General features: G+C 31.6%; 2 protein-coding genes across 3 annotated transcripts in view; one reads left to right on the top strand and one right to left on the bottom strand.

Annotated features, from left to right (window-relative positions):
- The window catches only part of LOC126809955 (protein GPR107), a 34,423-nt gene extending 25,006 nt beyond the window's left edge, over positions 1-9,417 (top strand). For both annotated transcript variants that reach the window (XM_056101807.1, XM_056101814.1), the window contains 5 exons: positions 1,361-1,491; positions 2,324-2,417; positions 3,243-3,290; positions 3,625-3,785; positions 4,103-9,417. In XM_056101807.1, the coding sequence (XP_055957782.1) occupies positions 1,361-1,491; positions 2,324-2,417; positions 3,243-3,290; positions 3,625-3,785; positions 4,103-4,229 (561 nt within the window). In that variant the 3' untranslated portion in view covers positions 4,230-9,417. The remainder of the gene's footprint in view (positions 1-1,360; positions 1,492-2,323; positions 2,418-3,242; positions 3,291-3,624; positions 3,786-4,102) is intronic.
- Positions 9,418-10,783: 1,366 nt separating this feature from the next.
- LOC126826029 (neuronal calcium sensor 1) overlaps positions 10,784-20,091 on the bottom strand; it is a 77,325-nt gene continuing 68,017 nt past the window's right edge. The window contains exons 6-8 of the mRNA XM_050555543.2: positions 18,250-18,338; positions 16,462-16,539; positions 10,784-14,707 (exon numbers count right to left, since the gene is read on the bottom strand). Coding sequence (XP_050411500.1) covers positions 14,606-14,707; positions 16,462-16,539; positions 18,250-18,338 — 269 coding nt within the window. The 3' untranslated portion in view covers positions 10,784-14,605. The remainder of the gene's footprint in view (positions 14,708-16,461; positions 16,540-18,249; positions 18,339-20,091) is intronic.

Below are 20,091 nucleotides of genomic sequence, written 5' to 3'. Positions count from 1 at the left end.
TTTTCAATGAATTTTTATGACTTGAACAGCTAAATCCATGATGTTAAAAGTTTCCTATACTAAACGTTAGCATGGGGCAAAACTTTATAAAAACCAAACAAATTCTAATGGTTTTCTGATAATTACTTAATGAGTTGTTACTCTTAATCAGATTTTAATGTATTATAAATGTTTCATTACCGAAAAAAGTAAAAATATGTGACAACTCTTGTTGACTGCCCGGACGAGTTAGCTGCTGTGGGCGTATGTTTCGTTGCCTGGCACCCTATCTTTGTTATTTTGGGTGGTAAACTAAATATTAATCACCAAATAAATACCAATTTTATTTACCAACTATGTTCCAAACTTGGCCCAAAGGCATGATAATAATGGGTGCCGATGACAATAAAAGTCAAATTTTCTCAGTTATGCCTGCATGAATTTTCTTTAAATTTGGTATGAACAATGTTAATGGCAAGTCAAAAAAAACACTGGTCAAATTTTGACTATAGGCTGTGGTTTATCTGGTATCCATGGAAACGCAAAAAACAATAAGTTTTCTTGGAAATTCTATTAGTAGATGCTAAAAAGAGATATTGATAATCACACCAGTAGATAGAAAGTAGAGGTTATAAGCTACATTACGACACCAAAAACGTTGGAAAATATCAACTCAAAGTACTTTAAGATCGTTCTTCATTATTTACCTTCGAACGGGATTTTGTGATTTTGGGTTAATTCTTTGAATATGTCCACAACAAGTTTTAAAATACAACAATTTGGACAAAAAAGTAAATATCTACTTTAGTGCACTACTCCACTGCTCTTAAAATCATTTTATACATTCAAGAATAACAGTCTTCGACCATCAAAAAATAAAATTCAGCCACGTTCCAATCACAATAGATGGTAGACCTGGATAATCGCGTCTTACAAGGAATTCCTTCTGACGTCATATTTAGATAGACATAAATGATCCAGTGTGAAACTACTGCTGGACACGGCCATGATTGTTTACAGCAGATGACATGAGCAGTGTATACAACGTCATGATTTATACAAGAACTGATCTAGGTCGAGGAAACCTTTGAATGTACAGAAAGCGTTCCATATTTTAAGTTCTGGGTATTTGAGGGTGCATTATCCATTATAATAATACTTCGGTATTTGAAGGTACAATACAACTTCCAGTATTGAGGCAATTGAATATTCCGACATGCTGTGTAATCCGGCATATTGTATTAATCCTGTACGATGTCGGAATTGACAGAGTCCACTGTATATTTGAGTATAGATATTAGAACAAGTGTTAAGTTTAATATTATATTGAGTATAGGTATTAGAACAAGTGTTAAATGTAATATATTATATTTGAGTATAGGTATTAGAACAAGTAGCTTGGGTTATTATAGAAGAAAGTGATGAGGGACAATTCCGTTACACAACCTGGAAACAGATATTTTTTGTTGTGGATTTACTCTGTTGTGGAGCCATTTTGTTTCCAGTTGTATGGTATGTATTGTGGTATTGGGGTGTATAGGCCACAAGATGGCCTGGATTGTTTATGACAATCAGAAGAGCTAAATAGATTATGCTAACATTCTACATACTGACCATCTTTAACACTAATTTCTACCGGGTGGTCTAGTGTGCCCACATAAGATCATAAGATCTGTCATTGTGTTAAGTCAATTATGATACACATGTAAGGTTTTTTTACACACTGTTTTTTTAACTTAACTGTTACTTTCAATGCAACATGTGCGCTTAAGATCATATTGAATGCCATTGAGTTAAGTGGCATTGTTTTGATCCCACACTTGTACATGACAAGGAATAAGGTCGCCTGTCCAACCATGTGGGTTTCCTCTAGGTCCTGCAGTTTCCTCCAACTGATAAAGACCCTTACGTGCAAGCAAATTATTGAGCCATATGTTAGTCCCGAAATGACCTAGTTTTAAACCCCATTTCTCTCTCCCTATAACATCTGTAATATAGTTATATAGATTTGAGTGGTATTTGAATAATGAACTAAGTATTTTGATTGGCTTAAAGAGACCCATATAGAAAGTGGGAATTTCCAAGATTCTGATAATGTGTAATGCATTAAGAGTCATGAGGCTGTCCGGAACGGCGCCCTCTATAATGAAAAAGTGACAATTGACCTAAATTGTCCTGTAGTATTATGTCTGTTTCAGTAGTGTTATATTGTATCAATGTCAAGTGTATAATTACAATTCTCAACATGAAAATTTGAAATTTTTAATCAAATCAACCTGCAAATGAGCTTATTATTTTTTAGGGATGTTTATCTATTTAACAAAAACAAATCTTTAAATTTAAGGTCCATCCGCCACCTTCAAGAAGCATCAGCAGTGGATGGTAAAGCTGCGATGAATTTAAATAAACTGAAATTATTTAGACATTTTTATATAATGGTAAGTGATAGGATTTAATTCTGCTGATTTTGAATTTGCTTTTTTAACAGAAAAAAAATCAGCCATTAAAATAATCTTGAATTAGAATGTTCCAGTTCAGACACGCATGTATTATTTTATAGCTTAGCCACCTTCACATCTTTATAAGTAGAAATAATTGTTTTGGTTTTTTTAAAACTATATTTTATAGAATAGAATTGGGGAACAGAACAGGCTATATCACCTCTCTCCCTTTAAAAAAAAATCTAATTACAATTAATGTACTTAAAGATACATTATTGGAAATTCGATAACGAGTTGGCAGTTCTCACTATAATAGTTAAAAACTAGATAATGTAAAGGCAATTTGATGAAAATTTCATTCAAATTGATCCACTATGAACCGAGAACTAAGCGGTTGAAATTTCCACCTAGCCTTGATCGTCATTACTAAAGTCAGTGCGATAAACAGCATAGTCTCGATTATCCATTTAATCGTTAAATTGTGATGGAAAGTTATGTGGTCCGGATAGGTTAATTAATGTCTAATTAATAATTTAGATAACATTTCAGGCCTAAAGAAAGACCTGCAATAGACAGATTTAGCTCTTGCATAATGTATGATTAAATTCATGTATATATTCGTAACTATTCATATTGTGTTATTAGTTATTAAAATTATGAAAGGAAATAATGATATCTTTACAAAGAAAAGTTATTCGATATACATAATGTTTGATGATGACTATAAGTCCAGAAAGTATACTAACATGTGGCATCATAAACAGCAGAAGATAGTAATAATAGTAATAATAATAAAGGGAATATTGTTTAATTTTTTTGCAGGTTGTTTGTTATATATATTTTACTAGAATGATAGTTTATCTGTTAAAAGTAAGTTATTTGTTCTAGAATACACTTTCATGTTTCATTTCACTGCACCATTTAATATTAGAAATAATACAAACTGTTCAAATTAGAAATAAAGATTTTCTGAAAGATCTCTGCTGCCTTCAACACACCCTTATAATACATGGTCATTGACCATTTCTTTCATAAAGTTCACAATTCACAAATTTGAAATTCTTGAAAACCAAAGTGAGGAAAATGGATGTTAATTATATGACAGTCAACACTAGACATTACTTACCCGGCTGGATTTTGCCCAAACCTGGGTTATGTGTAAGACCATATAGAAATATAGATTAATTCTGATAATTTATTCCAGATAACACTACCATTCCGACATGAATGGTTGACAGAATTTTTCCGAGAGATAGCTGTATTTTTATTTTTCTTTGTTACTGGTTATAAGTTCCGACCAGCTTCTAACAATCCATATCTGCAGGTACCACAAGATTCTGATGATGAAATAGAAATGGAAGAAGTGTATGTATTTGATATTATTATTATTCAGTTCTTATTGATTTTAAAGGAATGTTTTAAACATGTATCACAGAAACCATTAATACAGAAATCTTCATTCAAGAAGTTTGATTAGCTTAAAGATGCATTATATAAAATTAAGATAAAAAGTTAGTAGTTCTTGCTATAATAGTTTAAAAATAAAAAAATGAATATTTGAAAATTTCAGTCAAATTATTTTAGTCTGAGCAAGCCTTACCGACTGAGACTCGACTAATACCTATTTTTATAGTATGTGTAATGACTGACAAATGTCCTCACATGTTATATGTGCTTTACAGATTAACAAAGAATGCAACAACTGATACATTGAGTAAAGTTAATCAACATCTAGTCGAGAAGAAAAAGAATACAAATAAACAGGAGGATGGAATAAAACAAAGAGAAAGTAGTTTAGAGTATGATTAAATACATACTTATATATTATATTTCTTACTTTCTAACATCCATTATAGGAAGATTAGCACAGTTTAACACTGTTATTTGTCATTGAAACTGGAATATAACAGAAACTCATTTGAATATTAGTTCAACCAAGTTAAGAGTAATTCCATTGGTCGTAATGGAGCAATCCTAGATATATTGTGATCATTCAAATTTAAATATCTTAATCCATTTGTATAGGACCCATCGTGTTGTACAGGACCCATCGTGCTGTGCACGGGTACAGGATCCATCATGTTTTCGCTCTAAATAATCTATGGATATTTCCTGAATATCGATGAAGTGGCTCTGTTTATTTTAGCTTATTGTAGATGTTTAGATAAACTGCTTTGCTGTCATACATCTAATTGTTTTAACCGATACCCTGTGAAATCTGGAACTGGTCCTAAAACCATACATGGTAACTTTGAGATCAATAAATTTTATTGAAGGATCAATTATATGTTAAGTTGATGAATTTAATTACTTTTAACCAAGGATTTAAAGAACTTTTATTTTATATCATTTCAAACCAAAACTAGTTCAATATATACATGTATATCTAATGTGTATTGGACAGAGCAATCATTCCTTATATCTCCTGGAATTTAACTGCAGATTCTATACACATCATCTCTTCTATTGTAAATATCAGTATTTCATTAGTTGATTGTTTAATTTACTCTTGAAATGATTTCAATAATTTCTAAGTCATGTATAGATTTGCACAGCACTATTATATTTATCAGAATTTATGCTTATTTTATATGCCGGTACTACTGTGTGCTTCCAACTTCTATATTCCATTTTCCATCATGGGATCAATAGGTTTTCCTTTAAAGATATATTTCCTCAACAGACATGATCTAAAATACATGATTATCGATTGGAAAACATATCTAACCTACCAAGAAATGTAAATTTGTTACAAAATATATCGGTTCTTTCAATATACTTCAAGCAAAACTCTTTTTCTTGCCAATATACAAATATGCAAGATGATGAATGAATGAATGCCAGCATTACCTATTAATGTGTGACAAATGCATGCTTTATGCCCAATCTAAAATAGCAGCGTCAGACCTAGTGGTTGACAGTCTGTAATAATTTATTTTAGTCTATAATTTGAGCGTATGGCATACATTGAGATAAAAATATGTTCAGAAGGTCGAACTGATGACCACAATTATTTATTGAGGGACTGCGTCTTTAATTGAAGACAGTTTTAAATGTAGTCCTCATCTACAGGTGTAGTTTTCTATATACACATAGAATTGTCAAGATGTAATATTGGCAACATAGAAATCCTACATACTCTGTTGGGCATTCTGGTGAGAACTTCTGGTTCTGTAGAATTGATATTGTGATTATTTCTAGTCAAGAATCTTGTGTAGGCCTACTAGCTCTAGATTATGACATACAGTATGTACAATATAAAAATTATATAGCATAAAACTGTCTGGACATAGCACTTAGTTAAATGCTCGTTTCTGATAATTACTTAATGAGTTGTTACTCTTAATCAGATTTTAATGTATTATAAATGTTTCATTACCGAAAAAAGTAAAAATATGTGACAACTCTTGTTGACTGCCCGGACGAGTTAGCTGCTATGGGCGTATGTTTCGTTGCCTGGCACCCTATCTTTGTTATTTTGGGTGGTAAACTAAATATTAATCACCAAATAAATACCAATTTTATTTACCAACTATGTTCCAAACTTGGCCCAAAGGCATGATAATAATGGGTGCCGATGACAATAAAAGTCAAATTTTCTCAGTTATGCCTGCATGAATTTTCTTTAAATTTGGTATGAACAATGTTAATGGCAAGTCAAAAAAATCACTGGTCAAATTTTGACTATAGGCTGTGGTTTATCTGGTATCCATGGAAACGCAAAAAACCATAAGTTTTCTTGGAAATTCTATTAGTAGATGCTAAAAAGAGATATTGATAATCACACCAGTAGATAGAAAGTAGAGGTTATAAGCTACATTTCGACACCAAAAACGTTGGAAAATATCAACTCAAAGTACTTTAAGATCGTTCTTCATTATTTACCTTCGAACGGGATTTTGTGATTTTGGGTTAATTCTTTGAATATGTCCACAACAAGTTTTAAAATACAACAATTTGGATCAAAAAGTAAATATCTACTTTAGTGCACTACTCCACTGCTCTTAAAATCATTTTATACATTCAAGAATAACAGTCTTCGACCATCAAAAAATAAAATACATGATTATCGATTGGAAAACATATCTAACCTACCAAGAAATGTAAATTTGTTACAAAATATATCGGTTCTTTCAATATACTTCAAGCAAAACTCTTTTTCTTGCCAATATACAAATATGCAAGATGATGAATGAATGAATGCCAGCATTACCTATTAATGTGTGACAAATGCATGGTTTATGCCCAATCTAAAATAGCAGCGTCAGACCTAGTGGTTGACAGTCTGTAATAATTTATTTTAGTCTATAATTTGAGCGTATGGCATACATTGAGATAAAAATATGTTCAGAAGGTCGAACTGATGACCACAATTATTTATTGAGGGACTGCGTCTTTAATTGAAAAACAGTTTTAAATGTAGTCCTCATCTACAGGTGTAGTTTTCTATATACACATAGAATTGTCCAGATGTAATATTGGCAACATAGAAATCCTACATACTCTGTTGGGCATTCTGGTGAGAACTTCTGGTTCTGTAGAATTGATATTGTGATTATTTCTAGTCAAGAATCTTGTGTAGGCCTACTAGCTCTAGATTATGACATACAGTATGTACAATATAAAAATTATATAGCATAAAACTGTCTGGACATAGCACTTAGTTAAATGCTCGTTTGTCATATAGATTTTTTTTAAATGAGATACATAACCTGTATTTATTTTTGAAGAATAGATTGTAATAAATATTGAAGTTAATCAACTCCACGACTGAGACAAATTAACTCCTTACTAATTGTAATATAATTTAAATTTATACACAATGTGTCTATTCATGAGACGTAGAATCCTATTGATTTTAAATGATTTCCGATAACTTAAAGAGCTAAAGTTATCATCTGTATAATAAATGTTAGTACTAGGCAAAACTAGAAGCTAATCAAATTTTAACTATATTTGATAATTACTTGTAAATGCTTCCATTACCAAAGTATAAATATGTGACAATCTTTGTTGACTGCTCAGATGACTTAGATGCTGTGGGTGTATGTTTTGTTGTCTGGCAACCTATCTTTGTAATGATTAACCATATTATACGTTGCTATTATAGCACAAAGTATTAGTAGTATTACATATTTATTGTGATTGACCTACTACAAGGTTTAATAATCTATTTCACTTTTTCAACACGGAAATATTTAACCAAAGCATATCAGTTTTGTTCAAAATCATGTATTTATTAAGAATATCATTTATGTATGATTCATTTTATTCTTTATTTTATTTATTTTTCCATCAAATTTGTTGACTAACTCAAAGTGGGTTGAATTCAAGATGTTTATCATTAACAACATCACATTGTTTATAATTGAATAAGAGAGAGATAAATGCCAGTTTAAGGTCTGCTGGACAAAAACTAGGTCATTTCCAGAATAACATATGAATGTTTTTTTGTTTTTGTTTCTTTCGATAACACGCTTGCGCTGTGGTAGGAAACCGGAGGATGCAGAGAAACCTATAAGGTTGGAGGGACGACCCTATTCCTACGTACAATCAAGGAATCGAAACCATACCACTTGACTCGATGACAGACCTTATGATCTAATACACATGCATTAAGCCTTTCGACAACCCTAATTGAATAACAAATTTTATTGAAAAGAACTGAGTGCATGGTATTTTTTATTTCAAAGAAATCAGAAATATTTCTACTAAACTTAAGTTGTTACTTTCATACCCATGCTAATAAGTAAAGATTAAACAAAACAAAACTAATTTTAAAAGGGTATCATGGCTTGATTAAAAAGTTTATAATTTCTCTTTTATACTGCCTTAAACATACTGTATATATTGTTGTTCATAATCTCTATAATACACTGTATTATTTTATTTCTAATGTAATAATGTAAATATCTATTACTTATATAAACTTGTACATATATTTAACATATATTGTCTTCATCTATGTGTTCAATTTCTATATATACCATTTTATTGTTATTGTCAAATTCGTAAATCTTTGATATTTCCATGTTGTACATATAAGGGTAAGCAATTATCGAGAAGGCTTTACTGTTTTGTATTGAAATGGATCAAAGTATTTTCACTTTTTAAATGTCTATTGTTGTGGGTTTTGGCACTTACCTTGAATTTGTGTGGAATTGGGCTTTAAATAACACAAAATGTATTATTGTACAAATATTGTTTATGGTCATGTGTCATTTGAGTTTTTGAAATCCTAAACTATATGTCTATAGGGTCATTCCATGCCAATTCACCCCAAAAATTTTGCAATTCTGAACCCGACCGTTTTAGCTTGATCAGACTTATAGTTTCTGAGATAGGCATCTGGAGATAAAAGACAAAAAGCAGATGGCTTCATCTCAGAAACTTTGAAATTCAGCGTTTTCCGGCCCAACAACAAAAAACCCCACATACCTAGTTCGATTGAAATCTGAGATGGTTGGGTTTAGGTTTTGGGGTGAATTGACATGGAATGACCCTCCCTATACAGACAGTCACATTGTACTTGCTCTATCTTCTACTTATGATCAGCTGATTGTCAACAGAATGCATTAAGACCTGATTTCAAACATCTAGTACCAATCGTGTAGGATGGTATGTTTAAATTATGTACATTTCGCTTACACAGTTATGATTTTAAAAGAAAGCAAGGTCTATTCTTTATTGATTCCTTAATGATGTTCCACTACTGCAGAATATGACTGTTTAAATGAGGTGAATTTAAAATTTGCTTTAAATTATTTTCACCTTTACCAATAGAATAATTTACCCATGTTTAAAATCCTACAATGTATAATTCTTTTTCATTTAAATTTATGACTTGGATTATATTCCTAGATGTGTGTAATTATGGTGGGAAATATAAAGTGAGCTTTAAAATGGTGGTTTATGAGATATTTAGCTAAATGTATTGCTTATAAAAATTTATTTGATTAATAATGTATTAATTATAGTTTTGATTGTCTCAAATTTTCCCCAAATTATAAAAGTGTAGTAGTTATTATGGTTATAATCTCTAGTCGTTGAGCTTAGCACACACAGGCGATTTGTTTTTAAGGAAGTTTGTAAGTGAATTGTTAATTCCTGCATATTGCTAGGAAAAAATAGGTGTGTGCATGGGATAGCAATAGCAATGGATTTCAACATTAATGCTGGTGATGAGTTACCAAATTTCAAACAAGTTTGATATTCTATTAATACACCAATTGCTCGCTGTTTTTTTTTTTACAGCAACAAGAAATGTCTTGTGGAGCCTTTTATTTGTTTGACTAAAATGCACAAGTTAAAACATCATGTAATATTACAAAATGGCAGCCCCCAAGTTGGTGGTTATTTGACCTGTGGTCACAATCCCCGAATCACTGCCATTAGTATACATTTGCATGTTGCTTTAACAAGCCAAAAAAGAAAATATATCGCTTATGTGAGCTAGACTTTAGGTTTATCAGGGAAAAAAAATATCTTTCTTCCTCCAGTTTCTTATAATATATATATATATATATATATATATATTACTGTGTAAATTTTCTTACTACTGTTCAGCTTCTATGAATAAAATTATTGTGAAATTTAAAGTCATCTTTATGATAAGGGATACTGTACATAACGAGATTTGGAAGATTTTCTTACAGAAATGAAATGAAATGGGGTTTAACATCCTACTGTTCTGCTCCAAACTGGGCTAATGAAAACGGGCATATGTCATACAGTGTGCTATGAGGGAAATTTTGCCCAGACAGCGGCACTACAGCCTACTCTTATATAAAATTCCAACTGTCAAGGGTTCTTTTACATGCACGCCAGTGTGCACACGGGACCTTGGTTTTCCGTCCCATCCGAACGACTAGACAGCTGTCCTTGTCAGGACCTCAGTCCTGCATCACTGACAAGGGGGGACGACTAGATGCTGTTCTTTGCCAGGTCCTCCATTCTGCATCACTGACAAGGAGAATCCATGCTGAAATATCAATATTAATGATGGGTTCTCCCTGTGACTATATCAAAATTAATTAATTTCCTTCACTCAAGCTTTGTACATCCAGACATTGTGCTAAATGCTACATTTGTGGCAGTTCAGAAGTTAAATAAACATGATATCTCATTGGAGTTCACTGTGAAATTAAAGCATCTGTTTGAATAAAAATTCTCTTGACTATTTGGTAAAAATTACAATTGTATTATTCAGAAGAAAAAGACCCTTTTTACAATGACATTAGTTGAAATTTAGGTAAGGTCAGATGCACGAAAAATTCCACAAATACTGATAACAAGCCTCCATATTCTTCTTTGTTTAAAATAATCATCATCATAATAAATGATAAAGGGATATTTTAAGGAAAGAAAAAAGATTTTATTTTTAAACATTTACAGTAAAATATTTACAACAACAAGATATATAATATTTACATACAAATATACTCTGAGAACAATAACATAGAGGTATTAACAAACTCAACTGGCAATTCAACAAACTTACTAGTTTACAGAACATCTATGACAGAAAAGAAATTTACTCAGAATTAATCATAAAATTAATTAAGTCAGTTCTCTTACCTTTGTATTAAGTGGCTGATACAAATTTTTTTTTTGTTAAATGACAGGCCTTTAAATTAATCATAAACTTAAACATGTAAGTCGGTTCTGGCTAATGCAGAAAAGAAAACAAAACCTAACTCATCTGCAATAAAATGAACAAGAATGACATGGTTATTGAAATGCTGCAAGAGAATATATTGAAAATAATTAAGACTTGCTAAATTAATCAGATAATCCACAGCTGTGTCTTATATGGTTAAAAGTCACCATTCAATGTTGAACACAAAAATTTATGGTAAAGGTCAATTATATTCAATAATATTAACATTCATCAATATAAAACGATTATACATACTTAATGTGACATAAAAATAAACATTCTAGAATGGGATGATTAACAGGTTGTAGTGCTAATAACATACTATCAAAAAAGCTATCAAATTCAATATCCACAAATAGCGAATCCGGTTAGCGAATCTGGTGAAATCAAAATTATATGTCAGGATCATTATTTAATTTATACACATTCTTGATTATGAAAAAAGGCTTTGGAACAATTAATGGATAAAATAAGGGCATAACATATGCCCATATTGAATACTTGTATTTAACATAATTTCTTACTGGCCTAAATCCTATACTAAATAAAATCTTATACATGTTGCCAAGCCAACGAAACATACGCCCACAGCAGCTAAATTGTCCAAGCGGTCGACAAGGGTTGTCACATATCTATTCTTTTGTAGGTAATTAGACAATTTCATACAATGACATTATAATTTTCGTCGTTTGAGGGTTCAAAGAGTTCTAAAGAAAGGTTGGCAGGCAACAAAACATATGCCCACAGCAGCTAAATCGTCCGAGTGGTCGACAAGGTTCAAAAAGTAAAACAAGGGCCATAACTCTAGAAGTAATTGATGGAAATTGCTGACATTCAATAGGCTTCATTATTTCACTTATTTAAATGATGCATATGAATTTCATACAGATTTGGTGATAACTTTTGTCGTTCAAGCCTTTACAAGTTTCAACAAAGTGAAACAAGGGCTATAACTCTGGATGTAATTAACAGAAATTTGCTGAAACTCAATAGGCTTGTTCGTTTTACTAATTTATATGAAATATATAATTTTCATACAGATCGGATAATAACTTTTGTCGATAGAGCATTCACAAGGTACAAACAGATCGGATGATAACTGTTGTCATTAGAGCATTCACAAGATTCAACAAAGTGAAACAAGGGCCATAACTTTAGATGTAATTAACGGGAATTGCTGAAATTCAATAGGCTTCTTTGTTTTACTAATTCAAATGATGCATATAAATTTCATACAGATCGGATAATAACTTTTGTCGTTAGAGCATTCACAAGGTACAACAAAGTGAAACAAGGGACATAACTCACAACGTAATAAACGGAAATTGCTGAAATTCAATAGGCTTCTTCATTTCACTAATTCAAATGATGCATATCAATTTCAAATAGATCGGATGATAACTGTTGTCATTAGAGCGTTCACAAGATTTAACACAAGGGCCATTACTCTAGATGTAATCAACGGAAATTGCTGAAATTCAATAGGATTCTTTGATTTACTAATTTAAATGATGCCTATAAATTTCATACAGATCGGTTGATAACTTTTGTCGTTAGAGCGTTCACAAGGTGCAACAAAGTGAAACAAGGGCCATAACTCCAGAAGAAATTAATGGAAGTTCTTGAAATTAAATAGGCTTCTTCATCTCACTAATGCAAACAACATATATCAATTTCAAAACAATCAGATGATAAATGTAGTCTGTTAAGTGTTCACAAGGAATTGTGGACGACGAACGGACGGGGGGCCACAGCAATATATATATATGACCACATTTACAAAAATAACAAATCAAATTTTGGTAAAACATAGTTGACATTTTAAAGACAACAGATTTCTCAAAATGTTATTGTATATTCAAACTCATTCAAATAATGGCTAAAACTAAAATGGAGGAGAACTGAACAAAAGTTTTCAATCTGATGTACAATGACAACAAACTATAATATACATAATAAATTAATGTATGGTGTATCAAAACAATGCTGTTAATCTCAGTTAAAAACTACACACTGTCAATCAACTAACAAACTGTATTACAAACCATGGTGAACAGACGCTAAAATTAAACTAGTTTTAAAACACTGGTGATCATTAAATAAGTTGTCTGAATGAAAAGGTGGGGCAAATAAACCTGTGTAGAAATAACAGCTCACAACCTGTCTTCAAGAAGGCTTTATAAGCTGTTTTATCTTGGCTGTCTGAACGGGTCAACTTAAAATGCTGGCTCCACCTTGCTTTGAGTACTCACAGTATCTTCCTGGCAAAATGACGACATGTGCCCATGCATAATTAACTTGAACCAACCAGGTCAAAATAGTTAAACTGGTTTGGTTTATATTATGTGTGAATGTCACATTATTCCTGTCTTAAAAACCCAGGTGATTTTCAATCAAGTTTAAAGATATGAGTGTGAACTGTAGCTGTTAATAAGATTTGGGGGACCAATTCTGAAATCATTACAAACACAATATGCATATATGTTTTGAAATTTTTAAAAATTTCATGCCCAATTTAAAAAATGTCCCAAAATGTATTTCTATGATATTTATTTATTAACAGTTCTTGTATTGTAAAACATTAGAAATAATCAAATATTAGTAAATTAATTCCACCTTCCACTTTGTGCAACAAACAGTATACATATATACATATCAAACAATGAAATACAAAAACAAATTTGTTCACGTGATGGCAAGGCTGCAAAAGGCAAACATCTATTCACACAAATCATGAAACACAACGGATGTGTTTGATTGGACTAAAATCTAAATCTGCTTTGTGTATTTATATTAAATATTTTGATGGTTAAAAAACCCAGATACTTTGAATCAAAATGTATGATTGATGTTTATTTTGATGTATAAAATTGAAAGAAACAGATAAGACTTCTCTTTTGTAATACAACTACAGTACATATAAACATATTAATAAAGTGTTGATCCTTTGGCGTTGTGGAAAGATAAAATTCAATTACTTCAGTCAGACTTGGATTCAGTTCAGTGCAATCAACAGCTAAAAATGACAAATTCTCAAATGAGTCTATAAAAACTGGCCTTTGATTTCTATTCACGATAGCTAAGATAAACATGTATTATATCTTGTTACCCATCCCACAATTCTTTGATCACAGGAGACAATGTCCTATCTACAACAAACAGCAAAAATAATCATTTTGCCCATTCTATGTTTTCATGACTTCAGTTTAGCAAGATATTTCTTAATTTCTGTTACAAAATCTGTGTCCTTTAATTTGGTGACACCATTCCCAAACTCTAGCGTAGATATAAATCAATTGATGCTAATCATATAATAGGTATTGTAGATATTCAACAAAGTTATATCTTATATTGGCATAACAATATCACAATCACATAATACCGCAAAAAGAATACAATATTTTTGGTGTTAAAAAAGAAAATAACATATTTATGAATATAATATAAATTATGATCTATATTTTCTTCTTCCCATTCACATCACAAATATAAAGTCTCTGAAAATTGTCATGATAACACTAAGTTTTTAATCACGACTTGCATCACATAAGGTCAAGGCCTGAATAATTGTTGGATCCTCTTTTGAGCCTTCCAAAAATTCATCAAACGTTAATTTGTTGTCTTTATTCTGAAAGGATAAGAAGTATTCCATTAATTTCTGATTTTGCGGTTAACAGTTATGATTGTAATGGGGAGATTTTTGGTGGTGGTATTAACTTTAATACCCAGTTTGGCTTTGTATTCTTGTGCGTGGGACTCTATTTGGTTCCCCATTTTCTACAAGAACCAATAGATGTGTAACAATACCGTACCGATGTATTTTGTTATCTCTATAAATAAGTCATTTTTTACTGTTATTTTAATTTCATCTTATTGTAAGTGAATGACAAGAAACATCTGACACATGTAAACTGTCTGGGGTATATACACAACACGTTATTTACATATTATTCTGAATGAAATTGATTAAATCAATGTTATTATATTATAACACTCCCCTATGGTGCTCTAATATCATTTAAGATCAATATTACATACTAAATATTCATCAAGTCTACAAGTTTTGTTACTTTGTCCTAAATGCACTGGTAGCAGGGTTGTTTTTTTTAGGTTACTGAAATGGCAACAAGAAAATGAGGATGGTGGCCAAGTGGAGTAGGGTTCACCAATTTCCTCATAGATATACCATATGTTAGTCCTAAAATAACCTAGTTTATATTGAGTGGATGTTTTTATACATCCACATTTTCATGTGGTTAAATACAAAGTCATCATTATCACAAAACCATCTTTTATAGCCTCTAAAATTGTGACCTCTAGAGGCTCCACACGCTAAAAACATGATTATTTGCACAATTAGGGGCCATAATCCAGGCAGTTACAGTCTAATATGAGCGAATATCGAAAGTAACCATATATCTTTGGGTTATAAAAAATGCATTTAAAGTTTCATCAAAATCAGATCAAAATTGTGACCTATAGAGGGTCCACAACTTTGATATACCTGATGTTTCCACTAATTGTCCGGCAGTTTTGGTCCAATATTTTAAGTTTAATCAAAATCGGATAAAAAATTGTGACCTCTAGAGGTTCCACAACCTTGGTATTACATACTTTTACACTATTTGCGTACAATACAAAGAGCGGCCATTTTGTCAAGCGGTATCTGTTCGATTTTCACAAAATTTTAACTCAACCATCATTAGGGTGTAACTGTTATATTTGAACTCAACCATCATTAGGGTGTAACCGTTATATGTTAAACTTTAAACGATATGCACGAATATCGAAAGGAACCAAGATATTTGGGTTACAAACATACATTTTAAGTTTCATCAAAATCAGATCAAAAATTATGACCTCTAGAGTGCGCACAAGCTAAAAGAAAAGGGATTTTTCGTACAATCGGGGACCATAATCAATGACATTACGGCCCGACAGATGCTAATATCAAAAAGAACCAAGATCATTGGAATATAAACCTACGTATTTCAAGATTCATCAGAATCAGATAAAAATTGTGACCTGTAGGTGTCCACAAACAAATTCCGAACAGACATCCTGATGGACAGTGGCGACGACAATTACGGCCACTTCTTCTTAACTTTTTAAAACAAAATTTTAATCCTAAAGATTGTGTAACATGACTAATCAAAATAAACACATCAGATCAACTCCAATTCAATACATGTACTTTATTTTAACCTACATCAAAGGATTTTATGCCACGAACAGCTATTGGGGACAAATAGCAATATTTTCCTATATTCAATTTATATAATGTAATCTCGTCTGATGAGCAGAATTAACAAAGAAATGTAAAAATAATTTGGCCTAACCTACGTATAATAATTGAATAGAGAAATGTTAAATATTGTTTACCTTATCCATTACCGCAAATATTCTATTGACCCGTTTTTCTGGCGTATTTTCATCTTCTGGTAAATTAACCATTCCTCCCTTTGATGTTAAAACAAAAACAAGATTAATTCATATCATTATCAAATTTATATCCTGTACCATAATCTGGCTTGAATAATACCCGTACATACAGAGGAATGTCCACTCAAAAATCTAACGTTATTTGCGTCAACGCACACATGCAATTTAAGCATGAAATTTGTAATGAGATATCTAAATTTTTGTGTATTTGATTTCATATAATGACTGGTTATGAATTCTTTTGATCAACTATTTCTTATGTTAATCTGACAATTTGCCAGGCAAGTTGATTAGGAGAATATGTCCTTGCTCTAATTTAATGGAACAATATTCTTTAAATCACATTTGTTTTAAGTACCACCAAGCAAACATTCTTAAAAATACTTTAATAAATATATCAAATGGCAAGTCAAAGTTATGTATCTAGTTCTGCACCTTCGAGGTGCCCCTGTCTCAATCATATGTGTGTCTAAACAACTTTATTTGAACTAATCGGAATACTAGCTACTTATATACCAAATTCAATATCCCAAAACATCCTTGTGTTATTATTTCTAGACGTATCCAGAACCTATTATTGATTTATCCAGAACAAGGTCATATTTAACCTACTAATACATGTTATTCTAGCCTTCAATTGTTTAAAACAGACATTTCCATCAAAATAGTCCATTATCATCACAACAGTGAAATCCTAAAATGACTGTGCTCATATACAATAAGTATATTGTCAAGAGATAATAATGTTTTGTAATCTACTAAGTTAGTCAAATATTCCACTAAGTCAAGTATTTCAATCCATTAAGTCAAGATAACAAACGGGGACCATAATCCATGAAGTTGACAGGAACCGAGATATTTGGGAGATAAACCAATATTTTAAGTTTCGTCAAAATCAGATAAAACTTGTGACCTCTAGAGGGTCCACAACCTTAGTACTAGATACTTCACACTATATTTGCGTAAAGGGGAACAGACATTTTGACGGCAAGCTTTGGTCCGATTGTCACAAAATTCGAACTCAATCATAAACATGGTGTAAGGGTGATATATATGAACATTTTTTGAAATCAAGTAAAAATTGTGACCTCTAGACAGTTCATAAGCTAAAACACATTTTTTCGTACAATCTTGGGCAATAATCCAGGAAGTTACGGTCCGATATGTGCTAGTATCGAAAGGCATCAAGATCTTTGGGATATGTTTAGAGTTTCATCGAAAGTAACTAAGATCTTTGGGATATAAACATATAATATATTTTTAAGTTTCATCAAAATCGGATAAAAATTGTGACCTCTAGAGGGCCCACAATCTTGGAATTACATTTTCATGAGATTCAAACTCAAGTCCTTAGGGTGTAAGGTTGACATTTGAACGGTTTTTAAAAATAAATAAAAACTGTGATCGCTGGGGTCTAACAGCTAAAAACATGATTTTTCGTACAATCAGGGGCAATAATCTAGGAAGTTACGGTCCTATATATGCCAATATCGAAATCAATCGAATATGGGATATCAACCTATATTTCCAGTTTTGTCAAAATCAGATAAAAATTGTGACCTGTAGAGTGTCCACAAACAAATGTGAATGGACGCCCAGATGGACAGAGCGACAACAATATACATCCACATGAAAATGTGGCTGTATATACGTAAAAACATACTCCACCTGAAATATCAGCTGATAAAAATAAGTGTTCAGGTGTTCAAGGAAATACAGAATACCTACCACCATCTGATATATAGCTTCTACAATGTCCAATAATTCTACTTTAGTTATAAAACCATCATTATCTATATCATACAGTTTAAATGCCCCTGTAATAAATATCATAGTTTAATTAATGTAGACAAAATAATAAATTAGCAGGATGATTCTGTGACTGTAACTGAACAAAATGTTCATTACTGTTATATCTGGTCAAGTTTTAAAAGAGCTATATTTAATTAAGACCAGCAGCTGCCAGGCAGGATAAGCACACATTTTGCAAGAGATGGATAGAGAACAAGCTAAAAACAAACAGGATTTTTTGTACAATCAGGGGCAGTAATCAAGAAATTTATGGTCTGAAATGCGCAAATATCAAAAGGGACTGAGATCTTTGGGATATAAAGATATGTTTTAAGTTTCATCAAAATCGGATAAAAAATAATAGTACCTATACAATAATTTAGTAGTTACTCTATTTATAGGGAATTGTTAACCAGCGGTTGCCAGGCAAGATACGTCCACATTTTGAAAGAGATGGATAGAGAACAAGCTAAAAACAAATGCGATTTTTCGTACAATCAGGGGCCATAATCCAAGAAGTTATGGTCTGCAATGGGACCGAGATCTTTGGGATATAAAGATATATTTTAAGTTTCATCAAAATCGGATAAAAATTGTGACCTCTAGAGGGTCCACAACCTTCGTATTACGTACTTTTACATAATTTTGGTACAAGGAGCGGCCATTTTGTCGGGCAGTTTCATTTCGATTTTCCTGAAATTCGAATTCAACCTTCATTATTGTGGAATGGTGATATATTTAAACGTTTTTTAAAATCGGATAAAAAATTGTGACCTACAGAGAATCCACAAGCTAAAGAACAAATTTTTTTGTACGATCTGGTCTGATATGCGCAATTTTGTCAAGCAGTTTTGGTCTATTTTAACGAAATTTGAACTCAACCGTCATTAGGGTGTGACAGTGTTAAATTTAAACATTTTTTTAAAATTCGATAAAAATTGTGACCTCTAGAGGATTCACAAGCTAAAAACGTGATTTTTCATATAATCAGGGGCCATAATACAGGAAGTTACCGTCCGATATGCACAAATATCAAAAGGAACCCCAATCTTTGGATTATAAACATACATTTCAAGTTTCATCAAAATCGGATAGAAATTGTGACTTCTAGACTGTCCACATTTTGTCAGGCAATTTCGGTTAGATTTTTATGAAATTCAAACTCAACCTTCATTGATACATTTAACGGTGATACATTTAAACGTTTTTTAAAATTGAATACAAATTGAGATTTCTAGCGTTTCACAAGCTAAATATGCAATTTTTCGAACAATCGGTTTTGGTCAGATTTTCACGAAATTTGAACTCCCCCAACATTAGGCTGAACGATGATATATTCAGACGTTTTTTTTGTAAATCGGATACAAACATGCATATCAAGTTTCATCAAAAATCGGATAAAAATTGAACCTGTAGAGTGTCCACAAACAAATTGTGAATGGACAAACAGACTGTCAGACGGACAAACAGGGGTGACGATAATATACGTCCACATGAAAATGTGGGCATATAAAAAGATACTTACAAACTCCATTTAAATGGAATGGTTAAAGAGATAGAGTGGCCTATTGATAAAAGTTTTCTCATCCTGCATCATAAACTATATTTGTTACGAATATCTATCATAAAGACTTGCCATACATTTTCATAAAATAAGTTTTAAGGTGTGCTGTTTGTATGCAAACTTCAATGTTCAGGAATTCTATTAGTAAATCTCCCCAAAATTAGAAGTGTTATTGTCTAATAGATGATAAATTGCAGTCTATCAGAATCAAGGAA

The sequence above is a fragment of the Patella vulgata genome, chromosome 1, assembly GCF_932274485.2.
Source record: "Patella vulgata chromosome 1, xgPatVulg1.2, whole genome shotgun sequence".
NCBI lineage: Eukaryota > Metazoa > Mollusca > Gastropoda > Patellidae > Patella > Patella vulgata.
Note: the sequence above shows the minus strand (reverse complement) of the source record. Positions and strands in the feature narration are given on the sequence as shown.